The 23,562-nt window shown below is 34.4% G+C and overlaps 2 protein-coding genes across 2 annotated transcripts; one reads left to right on the top strand and one right to left on the bottom strand.

The window, feature by feature from the left end:
- Positions 1 to 928: 928 nt before the first annotated feature.
- On the top strand, positions 929 to 2,549 carry LOTGIDRAFT_163832 (hypothetical protein; the record flags this gene model as incomplete). The annotated part of the gene is made up of 2 exons (XM_009060383.1): positions 929 to 1,831; positions 2,022 to 2,549. 2 exons carry the CDS (start codon positions 929 to 931, stop codon positions 2,547 to 2,549), a joined length of 1,431 nt encoding a protein of 476 aa, XP_009058631.1.
- Positions 2,550 to 5,827: 3,278 nt separating this feature from the next.
- LOTGIDRAFT_163831 (hypothetical protein) lies at positions 5,828 to 7,292 on the bottom strand (the record flags this gene model as incomplete). The annotated part of the gene is made up of 2 exons (XM_009060382.1): positions 5,828 to 5,945; positions 6,352 to 7,292. 2 exons carry the CDS (start codon positions 7,290 to 7,292, stop codon positions 5,828 to 5,830), a joined length of 1,059 nt encoding a protein of 352 aa, XP_009058630.1.
- Positions 7,293 to 23,562: the final 16,270 nt, after the last annotated feature.

Raw genomic sequence — 23,562 nt, 5'->3', positions numbered from 1 at the left:
CTGACTATTGATAAAGAATGTTCTTGGCACATAAGACTTTTCTTCCTGGGGTATCACCATAGTACTTATATTATTTTATCCCGGAAAATCCGATGGTTTTACTTGGCTAGCTCTAACTAAAGGGATCGTGTAGTTTGCATTCCTTTTAATGTTAAATCTTTCATTCTTTACTGTTTTTCAGAGGCGTGGCAGGAAACAGCATCAAAATATTTAAATGATTTTAAAAACAAAATAAAGGGTTTATGCATTTGTCTTACAGTTGTAAAATTAATTCATCCGTTTCATGAGCTGGGTCGATTTAACCAAAACCTCTGGCTCTGATCATGAACGTAGTGACGAGCTCGAATAGGTTAGATATGAGACTGATAGTTAAGAATATTCAGATGCATCATCACCTTTATGTCAATTTTGGAAAGACCAACCGCACTGATAAATATTATTAAGGCAGATTTGTTTAGTCAGATCTTTAACATTATCGTAGAACCGGGTATTGCGCACGCAGTACACCATGTTCATTCTTTTCTAAACACATACTTATCGTTTGAGGAGTCCATACAATTATTGCTCCCAATTCTGTCACAAATTTGAATTTTGTGTTAATTAAATTGTTTTGCTGGTACGGATAATGTATTTTACGTTTTAAAAATAGAAACTTAGATACAGTATCACTGCAACATCTACCAGCAATATCTCTCACGAGATAATAATCTAAAAATTAGACAGAGTCTATCAAAATAATCAAATGATATCAATTTGACCCAAATACTTTATCATATTATAATATACTATATTACGAACCGATACCACAAATTGTTTTAGTAAAAACAAGAGTGGGAGTGGTCACACCAAGGAGTGAACGGATAACGGTGTGTAGCTCCTCTTCTGCTAAAAATACCGTATGGAAATCGGGAATAGCAGCTAAATCATCATGCTGTTGGCCTTATTATTGTTTTTTCACCGAATGTGGCTTGGTGGAACGGACCTCATTATCTACCCTGTTTCTCCGGGCGTCGTCTCATCAGACAAATTCTCCGTTGAGGTCAAACAAGGATCGAGTGCATTTCAGGGCAGTTTTGTGTATATCAGTCATTCAAACAACCGAGTTGGTCAATCGCCCAGTGTTAAACCGAATAGAACGGTGTCATGGACTTCGTTTGGATTCACCGGAGATTCAGTTAATGTGAACGTAATAACTGTCAAGGATTTCAAAGAATGCACAGTACGTCCAGAGAGTTATGGAATTCCTTGTACAAGACTTCGAGAGAAAACAGCATCATTTGAAATGACTTCGAACACCCAGAAGATCTCAGTTGAATTCGATTATGACTACGGAAGTTTAAAATCGGATATCGTTGATAAGCTTCTGATCTTCGCTAATCCTCCGGAGACATATGTTCCAGAACCATCGAATCCAAGTGTTTTATACTATGGATGTGACGTTTACGACCTGGGCGGACAACTACAACTGAGTTCGAATATACGACACGTTTACCTCGCACCCGGTGCGTTCGTAAATGGTGGATTCAGGACAACAAGCAGACATCCAGTTACAATAAGCGGCAGGGGAATTCTGTCCGGAGCGAAATATCGATTTCATGATCCCCGATTTCTCTGGGGTTTGATAAATGTTGATATCGGAGTCAATCAAACAGTGGAAGGTATTACAATGGTCGATTCACCACAATTCTTTTATAGAGGATTAAGTTCCTATAATGTGGTCAGAAATATAAAAACAGTTGCTCCTTGGACGTATAATTCTGATGGAATTGGCATTGGAGCTTATGGGCTGGTTGAAGATTCTTTCTTTCAAACTAATGATGATACATTTAAGGTAAATATTTAGTTCCGAAAATTATCTGAAACGAACAGGTTTGACTAATAACATATCTGAAAGCTTCATCATTTCAGTTTAAAAGTTTACGTAATCATTTCAGCCATGTTTTTTGGCTGTTGTTTGAAAACTCATTTACAAACTCTACATACTGCATAATTTAATTGAGGTATATTATGCTATATTTTAGGTCTATAATGATGGATTAACTGTGAGACGGTGTGTAGTTTGGCAAGCCCAAAATGGAGCGGTATTTCAATTCGGTTGGTGGAAACAAAGAAAAGCTAAAAATATCTTTATCGGCGAAATAGACGTCATACACACAGATTGGTGTACCTTCAAGAAGCAACCATGTTCATTATCTCAAAATGATGCTGTATTGGATCTTGGTGGAAGAACCACTGCCTTCAATACCACCAACGTAACCATTTCGGATATTAGGGTAGAAGGACAATGCCCCAGGATATTTTATTTTGTAATGGACCCTATGGCAAAAGGGACAGTGACAAATTTCTACCTTAACAATTGGTCTATCCAGTCACAGGCTGAAAGCACAAAATTGTATAATGAATTGCGTGGGGCGTATCTTGGCGGTAGAATCAAATCGTGGTTCTTTAATAGACTTTACATATCTGGAAAATGCATCGTGGATCCAGGCTCGGCTAACATTCGTGTTGATCTCAACACGACATTCAATATAAACTTCAGTTGTGCATGATGTGTTTTAGATTTCAGGCTGTCATGTTCATTACGAGAGAAACACAATATATTATTATATTTTTCAGTCCTAGTTATCCTTGTGCCGTGCTTTCTCTTTAATTGAAGCTTGCTTACTAATTACCACGCAATGTGTTGTGTCCTGCTTTCATGTTATGTATTAGAATAATGAAGCTACAATGCGGTGCAATTTGCTATTAGTCGTACAATATCCTGTATGTACAATAATACTCGGGAATGGTGATTTGTTTCAAAAAGACCAATACACAGCACTAACATACCCAAACCTAAAATTGAGATACACATTACTTGCAAACAAAATTTATATTATTAGCGTGCTGTCCGATTATAAAATCGCCTTGATTAGGATTGTGGATGCATTGTCCTCCTATTATCAAGTTGTTGAAAATCCAATTCGATTCACTGGCATGACCCAAACCAGCTATATCGTTATGCAGGTTGTCGTCAGTTGGCTGTGATTCAACAGACCAGTTTGTAAAATGAATCTTGGATACTGAACCTACAGCATTGGCCGCCATCTTGAAATTGACAAGTCGCGGACATGATCCCTCTATTCGTATGTTGCTTATTGTGATATTGCTGACGTTGAAATTGTGTGTGTTTCCACCAAGATCAAAAACAGCATCATTGGCACTCAAATGACACTTCGTTCCTTTAAAAGTACACCAGTCGACATGAATGACATCAATCTCATTGACTTGAACGTTTAACATGGCTCTTCCACTCCACTATCCCAACTGAAAAACCATTTTGCCCTTGCCACATCTTTGAATATTGTTGTTGTCGGTGTATAACTTCAAAAGAAAATTAAGCACAACGTTATACATTACCCAATTATGTCCTGTTAGCTGAGAGTTTGAACATTTTATGAGGTTTCGTCTACTAGACGAGTAACTCTCTTGCAAATAACCTATTGTACATATTTAATAGGTAATCTGCAGTGTCATAAAATAACTTGATAAATCTTTAATGCATTATTAGTCGTAAGACTTCATTGTTTATAAACGAATTACAATAATTATGTCATAATGTTTACGCAATTCTTTAGAATAGAATGAACACAAACCTTCAAAGAGTCGTCGTTTGCCCAGATAAAACAGTCTTCAACCAAGGCATCGTGGCCCATTCCCAAACCGTCAGAGTTATATGTCCATGGAGCCGACATCCTAACATTGCGAACTGAATTGTGATCACTTAGTGCTCGAAAAAAAATTGCATAGGATCCACTAGTGTGATTCCTTCAAGCAGGTGATGACTTCCTTTATCAACGTTGATGATTACCCATTTAAACTTATGATCATGCCACTTGAAAGATCCTGTAGACAAAACCCCACGACCTCGAATCGTCACACCGTGATTAGACGTTGTTATAAAACCACCTTCAACGAAAGCACCGGGCGCTAAATATACGGTTTTAATGTTGCTGTGTAAGGACAGTTGTCCATTAAGGTTGTGGAATCCAGCTTTATAGTACAAGACGGACTTATCGTGTTCTTTCGGCACAAGTGATTCTGGTGGATTTGCGAATACAAGCATCTTGTCCGTAATGTCTGGACCTCCATTTTGGCTTCCATAATCATAATCAAACTCCACCGACATCATTTTTTAAGAATCCGCAACATGAGCAATTTTTGCACCAGTTCGCTTGTAATGATATCCATAACTTTTTGGTCGCACTAAACATTTTTGGAAGTCTTTTGGTGTGTATATTTCAACAGTGACTGCACCACCAGTAAATCCGAAAGATGTCCAGGAGACTTATCGCCCACCTTTCACATGAGACGCATCTTTTGTCCTGTGATCGGATGAAGAGAAGTAAGTGAAACTGGATTGCTTTTGACCTCTTTGGCTAAGGAAGACTTTAAACTTCTGCGAAACGTTCAAACCTTGTGGTACTGGATACACGAGTAAGTTACTGCTGACAGTACAGTACAGTACAGCAAACTTAACAATAACACGGTTCTCATTTTAGACCCAGCACAGAGTAAACCGATGAAGAGATTTAGTATGGAATGTATTAATCTAAATAACCTCCTTGTTAAGTTCCTAATGTCGCAATCATTCAGTTTGTGTTTTATATCAAACTTATCTTTACATTAAACACGTATGTATTGTCATACTGATCAGCACCATGGTGTTTGCACACTGATCGAATCTTTGGCCATATATGCCTCGAATAAGAACCCCCGTCATAATGTGCGTATGTTATTCAGCTCTTCCTCTCGCAAAAGGACAGGTCTTTTACAAAAGGCATTAGAAGAAGCAGGAATACAAAAACCCACTCCAAAAGGCAACAACACACACCTTCAAATGTCATAATAATTTGAAGCTTTGTATACCACTGGATGGAAAACCTTGCTTACCGCATGAGTAAAGATTTGCAAATATCAGCATAATTATTATTTTTAAGTCCATGTTTATAATGCTCTAGTTTGCCCTTTTAGTTATTGCATATAATATATTCTATATTGCTTTGGGTTATTATATTCACGTTCATGTACCGTGTAACCTCTTTACATTGAATTTTATAACACATCATTTTCTTAATTAAAATATTGGAGATACAATCTCTATTCATATCTGTATTTTAATGCATTTATGCAAAGGCTATTGTTAAGTAAACCGGTTTTTGTGTGTGAAACTTCTTTTGTTATACAATAAGTAAAATGTGCGAAGACTATATTGTATTGTATCGTTCAAAACTGTCGTTCTTTCTATGAGGCAAAAGCCTGTAGTCTTCAAACAGTAACCATCTTTACTTTCAATATTAATTAAGTGTTATGTTATTTGACGAAGTTACGGCCCTGTGTTCGATATTTTATTTATAAGGCTGGAAATATAAATAAACTAAATTAACTAAACATTAAATACTCCGTTGTACATTTTTTGTTTACCACTTCCTTTAGTTTTATCTCTGCTTTAGAGTTTAGACTATAAATGGATACTGCATAATTAGTAGTATGACGTGGTGCACAGTTAACAAAGCCATGTAGTTGGCAATGGGAGCAATTGAGGTTAATATGTTTTGTTACATCTGGTATTCACAGAATTTCTGAAGCAGGAAACGCAAATATACTATCAGTTCTTAGTTTATGGGCGAGATCTACAATTTCAGTATAATATAGTACTCTCTATCCTATACAGATTTATTTACTAGCAAATAATATGTCCAATTTATACAGATACATGTACATACATATTTAATAATACACTGTTGGTTAGTCGGTTAAAAGGTATATCAAATCACTTTAAACTAAGTTACACGGAATACATTCCTGGTCCTGATTGGGCTACTGAATGAAAGCTGTACCAAGAAGTGAACCATGGGTGAAACGTGGCTAGTACATCATTAATACAGAACTTTTGGTTCCGCAACCTGAAATAAAAATATAAAAAAGAATATACATCATGTGATACAATAATGACGTATGACATAAATAATTGGAATGGTACAAATCGATGCTGTAAGTGTCCCTGAGTTTAGAAAATCTCTTTATAATCCCTTTCAGCTGCTCAGTGGTGTTTGTTTCCAGTTTGTAAATAAAACGAAGTCTTTTTTTTTTTAAAGACTTAAAAGAAAGTACTGAACGTGACTCAACAATAACAATGATAAGGAGATTCGTAGAAAAATCCATACTTAAGGTCATGGTGCGTATCGCTCATCTAAATACATAAAATCAATTCCTAATTAGTCCACATTTTCAAGTTTTACAAAATTCAATTGCCAAGTTCTTACTCACCTCTGAATCATTTGTATGTACATTGGTGAGGGTGTGTCTCACTTTTGGAACTCTGTTAAGACAGTATTAGTAATTTTACTTTTGAAAAATGGTGGTTGACCGTCCGGAGATGTTATCGTTTGAACAACCACAACGGGGTCTTCTTTCCCATTCGGACTTGATACTCGATCTTTACTGCTTTTGGAATGCTGATTTTTTGATATGCTGTTTGAGTTCTCACGATGTGCTCCAGAGTTGTCCAATTCAGATACAACACTATTCGTGATTCTACTGTGTTGGAATGGCGTTTGCCCTTCCGGAGAGATTATGGTCTGGATTGCTAATACTTGTCCGTCCGAGTAATCTTTATTGCATTTGGAGTGATCTATGGTTAACTGCTGGTTATTGGCTTGATGGTGTTCTTCTGATTTATCTAATCCAGTTCGAACCGTATTTGTAATTTTACCCTTGAAAAAGGGCGGTTGGCCGTCCGGAGATGTTATGGTTTGAACAGCTACAACAGAGCTTTCTTTCCCATTTGGACTTGAAACTCGATCTTTGTGACTTTTGAAATGCTTGTGTTTTGATTTGCTATTTGATGAACCAGTGTTATCTAATTCAGATACAGCAGTATGCGTTATGATACCATGTTGATGCTGTTGTTCGCTTTCAGGAGAAGTGTAAGTTTGAATTGATAGCACGTGTCTATTCTTCTCCTTCGATACACTGCGTGGTCCAACGGGTTTATCCAAATCTTGTACAACTTTGTCCGTATTAGTACCATGTTGAAATGGACTCTGTCCTTCAGGAGAGATATACGTCTGAATAGCTAGAACCGTATTATCTTTTTCTTGCTTTCGATTCCTTCCTTTATGATTATGCATCTCATTTATTTGTCCTAAAACCATGGACTTATCATCCTCTAATAGTCCGTTAAGTCCCTGAAAACTACCATTTCTGTCATTTTGATATCCATTATCATCTGAGGCGCCTCTTTGTGCCATATCCAAGTGAAGGTTCTCCAACGGTATAAGTTCTTAATCCGATGAATTAAGGAAAGCTTTGTAATCCCGAAAGTAAGACAGTAAGGCTCGATAATTTCCTTTTTAACAATAACAAAATATTTTGACTGTTGAAATAGTGCTCAGTACATCAATTGTAGAGCGATATATCCTTTTCCCTTGTGATAATATATCTTAAAAACTTACGTAAGTTTTCTATTGGATGAAATTGGTCATCCATAATAGATTTGTGTTTATCCCATATACCACTCTGTTCTCTTGACGTAGATAGTCAATAACTTTCAATGTTTATGGATAAAATTATTTTATGACAGGTTCAATGTCCTCTTCGTTCCGCTCCACAATCGTGTCACGGGGTTGCTTTTCGCCTTATTTCATGGCTCAATAACAGTCATATACAGTCTATTGTTGATGATACGAAATAAATAAAAGTAAGTGAATCACAGTTAATGCTAGAAAATCATGTGAATTTTAGGGACACTTTTTGGGAGATGGTCTCCCCATCACACGAAGTACACGTTTTTTGAAGGGAGATAAATCTGTAAGACTCGTCTCTTTACAATACTAACAAGGATAGGCTATCATATCAAGCGACGACGATTGCTTGCTTATAAATACCACTTTTCATTTTGATACACTTCCTCATAAGAAAAGTTCATTGATGTTTTGATTCGTTTATGGGTTAGTTTGAACTTGGTTTATTTATACAAAAGCATTAGTCAGCGATATTCATTGACCCATCCTCGAAACCATATAGAACATATGTTGACGTACGGCACCATAGTGTCCCCGTGCATCCTCGCGAGTATTAGACGCAGATCATGTAAAGTTACAACCAATCCATTATTAGAACCTCTTTTTCACTCATCTCTGGCGTAAAAATCAAAAAAGGTTAGCTTTAATCTTACGTTAGTATAGAAATATGGGTTAGCTTTAATCTTACGTTAGTATAGAAATAGAAGTTATACGGTTGACCTAAAATGTACACATGATTACATATAAATTAAATAGAATTTTCAGCAACAACACTAGTCTACAAAATTTGAGAACCCACTTTTTCATCCAATCAGCATTAGCGATATTAAGTTTTACTATAACGTGAAAACAAAACTTCCAACTAATATATTTCAACTATTACCTTTAAGAAATAAACCCTATCAAAAGCAGTGGTCAACGAGACACATTTTATCGCAACAGTCGAAAGGGCAATATCTACATTAATATTATACATATTCATGTTTCATACATAGAACTATTCCCAAAGTTCTCATTTGGAAATGTTGACAAATTCTAACTCATATAGCCAAATCACATCCTTGGGAGTTAATACATTTAAAACAGTCTCTTTGGTATATAAACGAAGATGAAAGGCATTATATTAAAATATTCAGTTACATGTTTCAGTGGATTGTAGTCGAACTAGGGAATTATAAAATAACTTTTGGAAATGAGTGGAACTACTTCTGACTTCTACACTAAAACTCGGAACATTGGAATTCTGTCGACCTTGTAAATAACAACGACCAACGCATGAGAGAAAATGTAAATAATAAAGTAACATCCATTCAGCAACACCTGATGCCGATGTGACTGGGTTTTCGACTGCTGTTCTGTCTGAGAATTCACGACGTTTTTCATGTTTATTTGGTATATTACCTTTTGCCATTATGAATGAGATATTTCAGAAAAAGTAACATTATAATGTTATTCACTTCTTGGATTATACAGCAATCTAAACTTCTACTTAGCACATCGATTGAATTGCAGAACAACAGCACGTCGAACATTAATTCCAAAAGTGATAGGAATAGTTGGTAAAAGTTATTTAGACGCCTAAGTTTATTTCATACAAGCAAAGCCACATCCACTATAATGAAAAAAAGTTGAAACACTCAAAATATCGCATACTGTCACCCTACGTAAATGCCAAACGTCTATTCGACCTTAAGACGCCTTAAAACTGGAAAATAATTTGCAATACAATATAATTCCATCACAGCGTAAAATCCAATTTTCATCTCAATTATATCCTGAAATTAAAGTTGACAATTCGCCAAGAAATCTGAGATGAATGAAGACGGATGTTTCACTGGATCCAATGAAGGGAAAATTGACTCTGTTCTCACAACTAATGTTCTCTACATTAGTGTTCAGTTATAGTAATGAACAATTAAGACCTAGGGCCACTTTCCACCATTTGTGTTAACGCTTATCACAAGAATGCGATAACACAAAATCTGTCCAAGAGAAACAGGATTTATTTCGACCTGAACCTGCATTTGCTTTGAAGTTTTGTCAACAATATTATTGATTAAGCATCAAAATAAATGTGGAGCTTACGTGGTCAGTCCACATTTTAAAAAAACAGGCTATGGTTGTAACTTGCAGAATCTGGTTCAACGAGTTTTAAGATTTTCTAGCATCTGGTGATGTATGACAGAATCTGATAAATCGCTGGATCTCACTCGCTAGCTACTATCAGTTCTTCGTGTGCTAATTTCTGGTCAACATGTCGTCGATCAGATGCTCTTAAATCATCACAGACTCAGTTAGAGAAAACTACACATAAATCGAAGCGCTACTTTGAAACTATTTTAATCGTGGGTGTATGTTACTTTCCATGACAAATTATCATGTGCCCTTACGAAAAACTGAAAACATATACCATTATCAATTTATGCCAATATATATACTAGTACCAGTCGATGTTATCTGTACATTTAAGCAATATTTTAAACGTGTTAATTGTCATCATTGAATGAATGAATTAAATCGAAATAACAAATCAGGTTAAATAGTTGTCGACAAGGGCAAAATCAAAAACATGCATTAGCTGTTTATAGTTCGTTGGCGGACTCGTGCTAGCAAATCACAACCACACAATTCTTGAACTGATTTATACGACATTTACTTCTTTAATAGGACAGAAGCTTGACTCCTGCTTAACACAATCATGGAATACCAGAAGTGACTTAACTACATACAAATGTGAATATTCTTTAATTAAGAAGGAATTTGCTCGACCAATTGGTAGTATTGTTGTAAAGACTGACAGTGACACATGAAAATGAGCCATTAGGGACGACACGAATAATCGAAAGCTAAGTTGATCTCGAGTGCTAACATTATTGATCGCCTTCCAATGTATCTACTTGCTTTGTTTGTCCGCTTTATGAACGGATCTGGAATTCTCCTTCATAACCCCCTTGTGTTGATTAAGACAAATTTGACTTGCGATTAAAGAATGAATGTACTCTTCGTGGTTCTTCCAAGTTCTTCCACAAACTTAAGTAGTCATTAGCTGGCAATTTTATTTTTTTGGTTGCATATTCCATCATGGCTATACACCCTCATAATGATTGTAAAGAGTTGTCTGAAGATAGCATAGCGTAAAACTCTGAGTAACAACATGTTTTAGGTTCTGTTTTAATATCACAATTATATATTACATTTCAACGTTTGACGTGACGATAGGGTTGTATATGTACAGATGTAACATCGGTAGTCATTAACGAGAGTTGGGTTGTAAGTTAACAGATGTAATATTTGTAGACAACGCCCAATTCTAGATCGTCAAGAATCGTTGAAATCTGGAATGATGACGAAAACCAAGAAATTCCTCGCAAAATTGAAGAAAATAAAATCGATGACTTAAAATTACCCAAGCTATCCGATCAAGGAAGCTATATTTTCCCAGAAGGAGAGTAAAAAATTCCACAAAATTGGAGGGAATTTGTGATCAGAAATAGTTCTAACGATATGTGATGATTTACATGAAAGCTATATTTTTCGGAAGAGAGAGACACTCATATTTAAAAAGAATTTCAGCATGTATTTGTCAAATTCTCGTATCACAAACCAACGATAATAGACCCTAGTATTTTGATTATTTAGTTATACTGAAATATTGCTATAGCCCAATTAAGCATTGGAAGTCCTGTCTAACTATTTAAGTGTCAGGTCAAGTTAAATGTAGCGTTACGAACAATGTTTAAACCAATAATTCTGAATAAAGAGTAAAATACAGTAAAAGTATAATCAGTAGACAATAAGTATGGGTTGTCAACTCTTCTTCTTCGGCGCCATTATATAATTAACCTTCAGGACACAATCATTCTGCATTCATAGTTAAATCGATTCCGAAGGAAAAGACCTTCACCAAATATTGCGTGTATGTTGAACATGAATATTTTCTGGCTGTACCTGCAGATGCAAGCGAGAGTTGGATTAAGGGTCAGTTTCAAGAAAACTTGACTGATGATATTAGTGTTCAAATCATTTGGTCAACCACTAAAATTGATTGTAAATTAAGTTGTATGAGCCTATAATATTACTGTATTTTTTAAATTCGTGAAACAGACTTCAGGATGATGGCTTTTGAAAAGTATCTTTGTTGGATTTTTTAGGTAAAATATCAGTGTGAGTTTTTTTGTTCTATCCATGTACAGAAACTATCAACTTAAAGGAAATATAATAATATACAAAACTTCTGGAAGTTTGAGATAGGGCAATTAGCAATTTTGGTCATGGAATCCCTCTCTTTGTGCTGTGTAAAGAAATTTATTTTGTATATTCGAGTGGAAGAGTTTTCCAAGTGGAATAAACCCAAGAAGCAAGGACGAGGTCAAATGTATGATGATTACACAATGACGAAAGTGGATTTCACTGTTCTGTTAACATGAATGCTTCGATATTCATGTACAGTTATGACATAATAGATTTACATTATTCACGGTGTATTGTAGCGTTTAAGCCTTTATTTCCTCCTACACCGGATTGTATTTATTTCTTCAAATAAACACCGGATATAGGAAATCTGGACTTGATATCATAGATGACAGCTGCACGTGCCCTTTACCGCCAAAATTTGTCTGTTTCTAACGATATATATCAATGGTTTTCCTGTTTCCAAGGCGATCGATGAATTATTATAAATGATATTCCGAGTATTCTTCAACCAGTTAAATATCGCCTGCTAGTTCTCATTGATCGCCGACACCGACCCAATTTAAACCACTTTCAGCTCAATTCCAAACGCCATCTTTCCCTCTCTACCGCTCTACTTCACGTCCTGTTTTTACGACTTCATTTTATTAGCAATTCATCAAGTCCTATTATGATTTTGAAGATGAATGGCGAAGATATATGATCTTATTATTTGTCTATGTTCTCCTTTTTTACGACTTGAGGCAATTATTTTTAACGATTTTCAAAAGTTAACTCCGAAAGATCTCGCATGAACTACTATCGAAAGTTGATTACCTCTGGGTTTATGGGCCAATACCATGACCTTTATAGACGAGACTATTTATGACTGTTGATCTTTTGGTAGGTGTTAGCATATATTAACCATATAATTTCATAACTAAACCTTTTAATATTCTTATTTCGAGTGAATCATTTCGCGATATTATAGGTTTTTCACTTCCAGTCCTAAGTCTAGGTTTTATTCGAATCTGAATCAATTGTAGTATCAAAGTTAGAAATTTGCATAGTTTTGGTAGGAATAATGTATACATAGACATCTAGTTTTTTTTTATTTGAATCGTTTGTCGATGATATATAGCTTTATAACTTGTCTAGTATATATATGAATACGGTTGTGTTGTTTTTTGTTTGCATCATTGTAAAATCTAGGTCTTTATGCAAATTATTCATCATATCTAGGGTTTTACTTGCATCATTTTAGAAAAGCTAGGTTTTATTTGCATCATTTTAGAAAAGCTAGGTTTTATTTGCATCATTTTAGAAAAGCTAGGTTTTATTTGCATCATTTTAGAAAAGCTAGGTTTTATTTGAAACGTTTCTAGATATTATCTAGGGCTTTTAATTCAAATCAGAATGATTAAATTGTTATTTTAGGTTTTCATGTTACCTTCAATCATCTCTGGATATCTATATTTTAGACTTAAAATATTTCCTTATATCTAGATTGTATTGGAAGCTTTTCTCGATATTCTTAAGTTTTTTTTTATAAATAGAATCATTTTTTTCTTTCAAGGTCTGTAATTTGAATTAAGTTCTAAGATATCTTGGTTTTCAAATTGAGCTATTTTTTCAGAAGAGATTCGCAGATTTAATTTAGAGGAAGGCTTTTGAAACTAATGAAGAGCGACTCATATAGACCTTTAGTGTCTGGCCATAGTAATCTAATTACTTGCTGGTGTAAAATTGAACAGATCTTACTAATTGGAAGAATAGTAAGTCGTTCAAGCCAACCCGTCTTCGTATAATTGAGGCTAGAATGACCATTCTCTGTCCGCTTGTCAATTATGAAGACTAACAGTGACTCTCTGAAGAAGAAATAATGAGTAATATTGTAATTGTTAAGCTTGAAGGTATAAGTACGAAGTTCGTACTAGTTTGATATGATGAAGATAGAACAAGACTTTAAGAGGGTTACATTGTGGGTATATGTTGTCTTCCAGTTGAATTTGGGTAACATCTCTTAGAACAAGACTTCGGGCAGAAGATATGATATGTAGAAATAAAACTACCATAGCTTAAGGTTACATGTTGGGTTCTCGGGGCTGTTCGTTTACTAGTTAGCTTTGAGTCACACCTCTTAGAACAAGAATTAAGATACGATATATGATAGAGAAAGCAAGATATTTTAAGACAGTTGCAGTTTGGGTTCTCGAAGTTGTCAGTCAGTCAGTCAATCCTCTGGGTGATGACCTTTCCCGGATGAGCTGTACCTATTTACTTCTTACAGCTACTGCTTACTTAACAGTAAGTATAAAGCATTTTCATTCTTCATAGATTCATAGAATGAACAGCAAAGTTGAGAAATCTCAAAGCGTAAATGTCCCTTTAAGTAAAAAAAAACTGAACTGAATAATAACTTTCTACGTGCGTTATAATCAGTTAAAAGTTTGTTTGTTAGGATATTAATATGCCATTAGGATCAATGAACAGACACCGTCGAGAAGTTGGTTTTCCGTCACGATTCTTTGACTCTGTTTTCAGTAAAACCTCTGATCGATATTCGTTGAATACTCAGTTAACATCCATTAAATAAATCCCTCAATTGTTTGAAAATACTCTGTATCTAACAACTGTCACTTCTATCATAGCGTCACTAATCAGAACGGAGGAAAACACCATCACACGCTGACTCCAACAAGATTACTAATCCATCAGTCAATTGAAAAATAATCTGCAAATGGAAAGCGAAAACTAAATTTACTGGAGGAATTTGGTAGCTAATTTAAAGCCATTGATGTATCGTTGTCGAATCAGACTATGAAATAGAGTTACTGGTTTCTAATTCCTCACTTTGGGGACAAGTCAGCACGCCATTCCTTCCTTCTCCTAAAATATTATATTCTGACTGCACATGCGCCACAGCGATTCGAGGTTTCATCTAGAACTATTTGTTAAGTGCAATGGCGAGAGGCTGTATTCTGTGAATGAACAAGTGTGTTATGGCTGAGAAATGTGGAGTTGTAGTGAAATTCAAGGAAGGACATGTCCAAAATAATAGTTCACAGTGTTCTCGGCGTAATTTGGATACAGTTAGCCGTAATTTATGGATTATCTGATCGCGTATCAATTGGTAAGTATCTTGTACTGAAATTATATTTATTGGCTTTTGTTGTTGCAGTCTGAATATGAATGATAATTTTCAAAATATAATTCTTTCTAGTAAATATCACAAAATATCGCTGCTGAACATTTAATTCTTTATAAATGGAATGGTAACGTTAATTTGTGTTACCGTCTAAGCAGACAATGTGAACTGACGTGATAAAGCGAATGAAAGATCTTCTTACCAAGATATATAGGTGGTTTTAAAACTTGAACATATCTAGCTTTGAAATATACCCATAGGAGTCTGGTTTTCTAAAAGTTGGACTAAGATAGTTTTAGAGCTAGATGTAAATGTTTTCAGTTTTATAATTCTTTTCTTTCCGCGAAGAAGTATAGAATTGGTAGGATTTCGGCTTTAAATTAAAATAGTCAAAACCTTTACAATGATCCTTTCTTCCAAAACAGCTGTTTCTGAGGTTGGCATATAAATACATCTACAACGAAAGACTACCCTTGAAAATTGAAAAGTTTCCTAGGAGTCAGGTGCTAGCTTAAGATACCGAACATAAGATCTGTCTTAATCAAATATTATTTTTTGAGGAGATCCATTAGAGGTTTCTGTACATCTTGAACATGAATCACCTTCCTCTCAATTTACATTTCATTAAGTAACCTTTTACATTAAACCTGATCTTTCATCTGCAGTTTGCGTCGGGAAACTACCCGAAGGAGCCATTGGTAGGGTTTTATTATAAGTTATTAAATAGTTAAAACCATTACATAGTTCCTCATTTCGTATAGCTGGTCTGATGATGGCATATATCATCAAAACACGTCCACAAGAAATCCTTCTTTTTTCACTGGCTTTATCTAAAACCTGCAAATTTCATCTGCAATTGTATAAGGAAACTAATCGAAGGTGTCATGCACATCTCACTAGAGATGTCTTAAACAAATTTCGTACAATAAAGAGTGTGTTAATGTCTTCAATATTTAATGCGAAGAATGTGATTAAGATGGAAGGAAGCTTTAACTTAATGACAGTATTTAAATGTCGACGTTCATACAATAACTGCTCCGTCCTGTATAGTTCATTATTATCTATTTAAAGATGACTTACATTAAGTTTTATGCAAATACCTCCATGTACTAAAGTGGCCCCTATTCGACCTCATTTAGACAGATCTATGTCGAGACATTTGCCTCGCTACATCCTCAAAAATATCGCCGAATATCCTTTTCATAGAGACGTACAGTGTTCGGGGACTATGCGATACCAGACATATAGTTGATTTGTGATGTTCCAGTCACAAGAGTCAAATTAATGCGATTGTGTACCACATATAGAAAAACATTTTTTATCCATATCTTCGACTCTCGTCTTTGATAGTGTAGTGCAAAGTGATAGTATAGTTATGATTTATCAGTCACAAGAGCCAGATTATTAAGATTATGTAGTACATTGTTACTCTACCTGTGACAAGAATAATGGAGTAATGAATAATGTGATTACTTATCTATCCTAGAAAATAAAATTACTGTCTATTGACACTATTGTGTCATTGTTCAAAGTTTATGTCATCGGAGCCAACATTTTCATTAGATATAAAAGATAATATTCGTAGGGTATTCAACCATATTCTTCTGGGAGATAATCTTTCATTGACGATTCTATGTGTAATACAGGTCTACTCAAACCTAGAATAATCAGATTAATGACCTATGTTCAATCTTATCTGTTATGTACTAAATACAAGTATAGCTCAGAAAGAATTTTACTTTTTCGCTCTCGGTTTTACCATTCTTTGAACGAGATTTTGATTGTGTCATTGAAGATACTGTACAAGTGGCTTAGATATGTAAAGGTAGTTTTCTTTATACGTTGATAGTCGTTGGAACCTGATAGTCAGTGGAACCTGAAACAATCGTCATTCTGAGTTTCACGCTGTGCAATCTACGGGTAAGTGACCTATTTCAGCCTATGTCCCGTCTGAAGTTGACAAGTAGAGATCTTCAGACAACTGACCCATTTCAGCTTACGTCCCTTCTGAAGTTGACAAGTAGAGATCTATTTCAGCTACATATTATTATATTTATCTGAATTTCTGTTTAAAAAAATATTATTGAAATAAAGTTTTACATCAAAGATAAAATAGTCGATTATAAATTCGGAACTATGTTTGAAACAGAAATATCATAGTTTATTTCATTGTTCATGCTAAGGACTCACATCACATTGTATCGTATTGGTTTGTATTGGTGGATTTAGGTTAACACTAGCATTCATAATAATTATGTTACGTCCCTTATATTAAATCATGTTTATAATCTTAGGCAAATACAAAGCCCAGATTAACATATACAAAGACATAATTAGGAGTTATGAGATACAATTATGGAAATGCCAGACGGATTATCTTCAACCAACTCTAAAGTAATATAATAACATATACCTCCTCAATTTAAAAGCTCATTAGCTGCTACCAATAATTCACGAAAGTGATGTTTCGGATATCGGGTTTCGTTTTGCGGTTCGGATTGTTGGTTCTTGTGTTATTTATAATAGAGGTCAACAATTTTGAAAGGATCATGTCTGATGAACTGAAACTGACTAGAAAACGGAATTCCAAAAGAACAGAGCACGTCATTCTATTATAATTATGAAGACTACATCTAGAAAATCTCCATAGCCAATTAAATATTTTTCTATAAATGCCCTTTGGGAATGTTCCATCGACCGATTCTTACTAGCGACTTCAAGGAATACGGTTTTAATGTCAAGAACAGTAAAATCAGTCTAGTATTTCGTACAATAATTAGTCTTTGCTACATAGTACAATAATAAGTAGATTAGCCGATATTATTTCCGATATCCAACACTAAATCCGCATTACTATGAGGTTGTGTCTTTCAAGAATTAGGGGGGTGGATTATGCAGATATTAATACCATTTATATGAATTATGAAATTGTGTACTTCTATTGGAGAAGGTAAAGAAAGAACACGATATAAGTATCGATTCTCAAAACAAATCAGCGTCAATCCAACATTTTGTCTCATTAAAATTATGGCGATGGGTTATGCATATATACATGAAATTATGTAATTGTAGCGGAGGAGGGAAAGTAACAATTCTTAACATATCTAGCCAGGTATTAAGGTAATATAATCGCAGAGTAGATCAGTAAAAGATGCATAGACAAAATAAAAAATATCGCTGATCCTGTAATAAGATCACAGTTTCCACACCCACTTGAGGTTGACTTTTATAGTTAAATTAAGCTTCGCCAGACTATATATATTAATTGTTCTGATTTCGGTTGTGGGAATAAGACGTCAGTAATCATGTAAGAGTTTCTACATTGTGTATTGTTGTGTGTATATTTGTCTTACAATGCATTGGAGGAGGATTCTATTCCCTGCCTTTACAAGGACAAAAATAATTGCTCTTGCTACAGAATTTCGATCTAATTACTTGGTGTGAAAGAATTATTACAGTGTTAATAACACCTGCTCCTTTTCTTGTAGAGTGAAAGGAAGTCATTGCATTTTCAACACCAATATTCTACGTATAGAAAAATGGTTTTAATGTTGATGACGCATTGTATTTTCAACTCAAACATTATACAGAGCTTATATTGTTCGCTTATTTATTGATGACTGTGGTTTGGGGGAATGGTAACAGTTACAACCGCGGGGAACATTTAATATATGAATCATTACAATTTATGTCATACAACATAGTCAATATTCGTCTTACTTAAATTGTACCATACTGTACCATCTGTTTGTGACATGAACTAGAAATCATTCTTCGAAGTATTATAAATCACCAATAATTAAAGTATTCATAAAGACTAGTGCGATTTGTCAAAAGTACATGTATCAAATAGCAACACTATGGTTACAACACAAGAAATCAGAGAACAGTTGACTGGGCCTTCCAGGATCATTCAAGATGTTATAGGAAGAAAACGCCCGTCTTGGCATTTCAAAGTAACATCTTCCTGCTAGAACATTAGGACTGAAATGGGAAGTCTCTGTGACACTGCACTTAAAGGTTTAGTCTGGGTTTCGAGATCAAACAGAGTAAAATATACATGAAAAACGAGTCGTCTTTTAATCATTTTAATCCGAATGTCGATAATAACTCGCCCACTCCCCTTCATCTGTCTAAGGAACTAAAACAGTTACAGCTTCCAGGCTTTCTAAATCTAGTGTAGAACAAAGCACCTAAGACTAAAGAATTAATATAATAGTAAGATTTGTGATAAGAATTTAATCTAAGGAATCAACCTGATTTATTGCTGTCTTCAGACTTCAGAAAATCAATATTCCACCCAAATTCTACTTAGATTCTTTTAAACAATGAATTCTGCATTATACATCATAGGAATAGATTAGTACCTATTTTGTGGCCTCGAAATCCCATCTTAAAAGCATCATAGGTATATTAAGTAGAATCCAATCTAAAACGTTTACGAGCTTACTGGTAAGTTTGCCATGTGAGATATTATTGCCTATCATCCCAAAAGTGTATTGTCCATTTTTGGACAAAGAAAATGAATCCAAGAACTTGTACTTCCAGTCCGTGACATTTGGTTCTCCAGAACATAGATAATAACACAGTATATCTGATCTGATCGTGGCCCAGTTACAGGTTTCCACAACACAAAAACATTTGACATTTATTGAATGATCTTTACCTTCAAGCAAAAGTGAAAATGTTCTTCGTTCAGTTTTCACAGAATTACAAAGGTGGATTGCCGATAAAAAACTGCGTCTTTCACATTTTGACTTATTCGTAGCTACTTTTCAATATGTTTATTTTTCCCGTTTTTGCCTGTGACAATATGATACATGATGCAATATCGTTATCTATTTACATGTAATTTTTAATTCTAAAATTATCAATCTCAAATCACGAAATAATCATTCCCTTATTATAAAATAATCGAATTCAAAATTTACATTGCGCAATAAACTGATCTTTCATGTTATATCTACCATTTCTTAAATCTTTGAATACGATTATTAATGAACAGGCCTGCAACATTTCAATTCAAACTCGTTAACAAGCAAGAAATCTAATAAAATGTATTTTAACATTCGAGAATACATGGACTCTCTGGTAGAAGTTGTAAATAAATAACCCATGTACTACCTATCCGAACTGCAAAACTGCAGCTAATGAACTTTACACAAGAGGAAGTATTTCATAATGAAAAGCGGTATCAAGTGTCTTGTGAAATGACGGCTGTAGGCGTTCCTTGTAGCTTTAAAGATTCCAAATCTCCTTATCATACATATCGTGATCGAGTTTAATTTATTTTTAAATTGTACGTCATAAAAGAATTATGAAATGCAAGTATGGTGACTATTACACACTGCTGTTTGGTCTGATGTTGCACGAGATAGATCACAAATAAGAATAAAACGGGGGAATATTGAAAAGTATGTTAACATTTTTGAAAATATATTGCTGCAAGCAATGTATTGTCGATATGTTATGTTGGATTTCGGGTTTCGATTTGGATCGTTGGTTTTTATTTATTATTTTTGATTAAGCAATCTTATATGAACTACGCATCCACAGTATAATGATGATAAGACGACCAAGCAGAGTGGACAAGTACAATATCATACTGTTAATAATGAGATCACGACATAGCTTTGTCCCCATTCATTTATACATTAAGGTTCTTGCACCATTATACGAGATGATAGCAATTTTATTGGAATGAATTGATGAAATGAAAATACCAAACTCATGCACATCACGACTGCCCTGGATTTAAAAATAATAAAAACTAAATTTCGGCTTTATCAGAATAATAATCTCTGAATTATCCTTATCAGGAACATAGGATCGGCTTAATAAAAAATAAGTTCTTGACACATCCTATTCAGAACATTGTACCCTATATAATTAACTTTATATGCTTTAGGATTTTTTTTGTGACAATAACAGCTGAGCTGCGAATATCTTCCAATCATGTATAGCAACGTGTCGATAATTTCTTTACAATGTAAATAACGATCCGATCCGCAAAACGAAACCCGAAATCTTAAACAAGATATTGGCGAAACATTGGTAGCAGGTAATGAACACAAATTAAGTATGAGCAACAACGCGTTTTTGTAAAAAAGTACATTTACATTAATTCCAGAGTAACTTTGAGCGAAATAAACCAAAGTCGAAATATAACCTTATAATGGGTGGTCTGGAATTGTCTGTAGAATAACAGCCATTGTTAGGAACCATCAAGTAGTAAATTATCTTCCGGCTCGAATTCCATTCCAGTCAGCTAACATCACGCAAAATTTACACCGTTTTGCCACACTGTATTGTAATGCTGGTATCTCTATAAGTCCGCCAAATTATTTTAAGCATGCGACCAATTCTATTAAAAAAAATATACACCGGATTGCCTGGTATCTCTAAAGGTCCGTCAAATTATCTAAAGCATGCGACCACATCTATTAGAAATAATAACAGATCGGACATTGTATATTCTTCCGGAACACATGATGACATTTTACAAGTGTACTTGTAATCCGAGTGGTAGACATAAGGAACTGAAAGGAATATGAAGCGTAGATGAACAGTAGCAGGTTCTGAGGCATTATGAGTAAACCATACTACGAAAGAGATAACGGCCCACCTGTGATAGTTGTTGAAATACGAATTCCATTTAATGAATTTACATGAATAAACATGAACATTTTTCACCCTTGACAACAAATATGAATACGGAATCGGTTACAGTATAAAACAAAATACACCAGAAGAGCTGGAAAATAGTCATTTGCAATGCTTCATTTCAAATATAAGGAGCAATGGCACTTTGCATATAATTAAAAAAAATCGTCTAAATTCGGGTCTCTCTTCACATCCTAAAGTAAAACCGTTTTTTTAGAAGCAAAATATGGCACGAATTTAAACAGGGAGGAAGTTTTAGAAGACCATCTGTTTTTCTCTAATTCCCAGCTTAGTTTTATCATTGATAAATTTCCGGTACAGAAAGAAAAATGATGGAAGAGCTGAATTGCTATCTGATGTAACATGAAACGATTATCAAGTCAGTGACATAACTTTTCAATTAATAGAATTCTAACCCCTGGCAGTTATAGGAGATACCGTCGATATCCGTCTTGAAATGTACACGAATTCATCATAACCGACACCAAATTGTACACACATTCATCATATCTTGGACGATAAACCGTCAAATCAACAAATAAACATTTCCAGGCATAAAGGAAACAATTATTAAGTCTAGGAAGGAGATTGATCGATGTACGATATGATAGTTTAAATTGATTTTTCTGGTGTTATGCTGATGATATCGTCGATGATAATCTACCATTTTTATGTCATTCGTGTTCTTTGTTGGTGTTTATAACAAAAAGCCTGTAACGACCATAGATAGAATAATTATTAGAAATATGAAACAGAACTTGAATCATGTTGTTACTCAGAGTTTATGGTGATATGAGGTTATGTTGATGATATCGACAATGATAACGTTTTTATGTCAGTCATGTTCTTTGTTGATGTTATCAGGTTTATAACAAAAAGCTCGGAAGTTTTTTTTTAGATCGATGGATTAATTATTATCTACAGATCAGAATACATTGATTGAAGGGCCACACTTAATAAATGAATGAATGAAGTTTTACGTCCTACTTTTCTGCGCCAGGCCACACTTGATAGGGATGACTGTTAGTATTACTCTGACTGTATAGCGTAGTGTAAATAGTTTGGTTCAACATTTGATTTTATTTTAACAAGTTGATCGTTAACAATTAACCAAAATCGAAGTTGATTTACTGGAAAAAATACATTGAAAGATCACACTTGATCAGGATAATTCGTATTGGTTTGATATACATAACTATTTAATAGAAACAGTGTTAAGTTAAGGGCCAATAATCAAAAATTTCAGTTCTTACCATTTTACTAAAAATCGGAGTCATGTATTGATCAAATATCCGAATACTCAGATTTCAACAGAGTTTCCTAATCAAGTATAAATTTTAAATTTCCTTTTCTCAAGCGTTAGTAGAAACTGGAGCAAAGGACAATCAATATTACAAATACATAGAGAGCTGTTTGGCAATTGACAAGACTACAAATGGCCTACTGCTGAAAGGAACTCAAGTTTCCCAATGGGTAGTCGTTATTTATTTATTAGTAATTATTGGATTTGGATACTATTGGTCTAAGCAATTAGGTTCGTCTAGTTTAGTTAGAGTGGATTCAGTTTTGGTTTACTTTCCGATCATTAACTTTCGGATGACCTTGTCTTACTGATAACCATCATCATTTTTGAAATTTTTTTATATTATGAAAATACCCACATTGGGAATTAGAAAAGGTCATCACATGGTAACTGTCGAAGTAATATGCAATACCATCCTAAGAAGCGTTTTAATTCAGTTCGTAACAACTTTTAAAAAAATGATGGGATAAAATGCGACGTATATCTTTATAATTTTCTTTTCAAGCAGATTAAAGACGCACGGTCGGGAATTACATTTCTAATAAATAACATCACAAATAATCAAATAAACATTTCGTTTTCTTTTTCCAATAATCACATTAATAGTTTGCATTTTTAAGAGAACCTTATTTCCCTCGAGACGTTCAACTATCGACTGGATGAATGTAAAATTTGGACTGGGATTTTCGTTTTCTCACTGGACCAACTAATAT

The sequence above is a fragment of the Lottia gigantea genome (assembly GCF_000327385.1).
Source record: "Lottia gigantea unplaced genomic scaffold LOTGIsca_42, whole genome shotgun sequence".
Classification (NCBI taxonomy): domain Eukaryota; kingdom Metazoa; phylum Mollusca; class Gastropoda; family Lottiidae; genus Lottia; species Lottia gigantea.
Note: the sequence above shows the minus strand (reverse complement) of the source record. Positions and strands in the feature narration are given on the sequence as shown.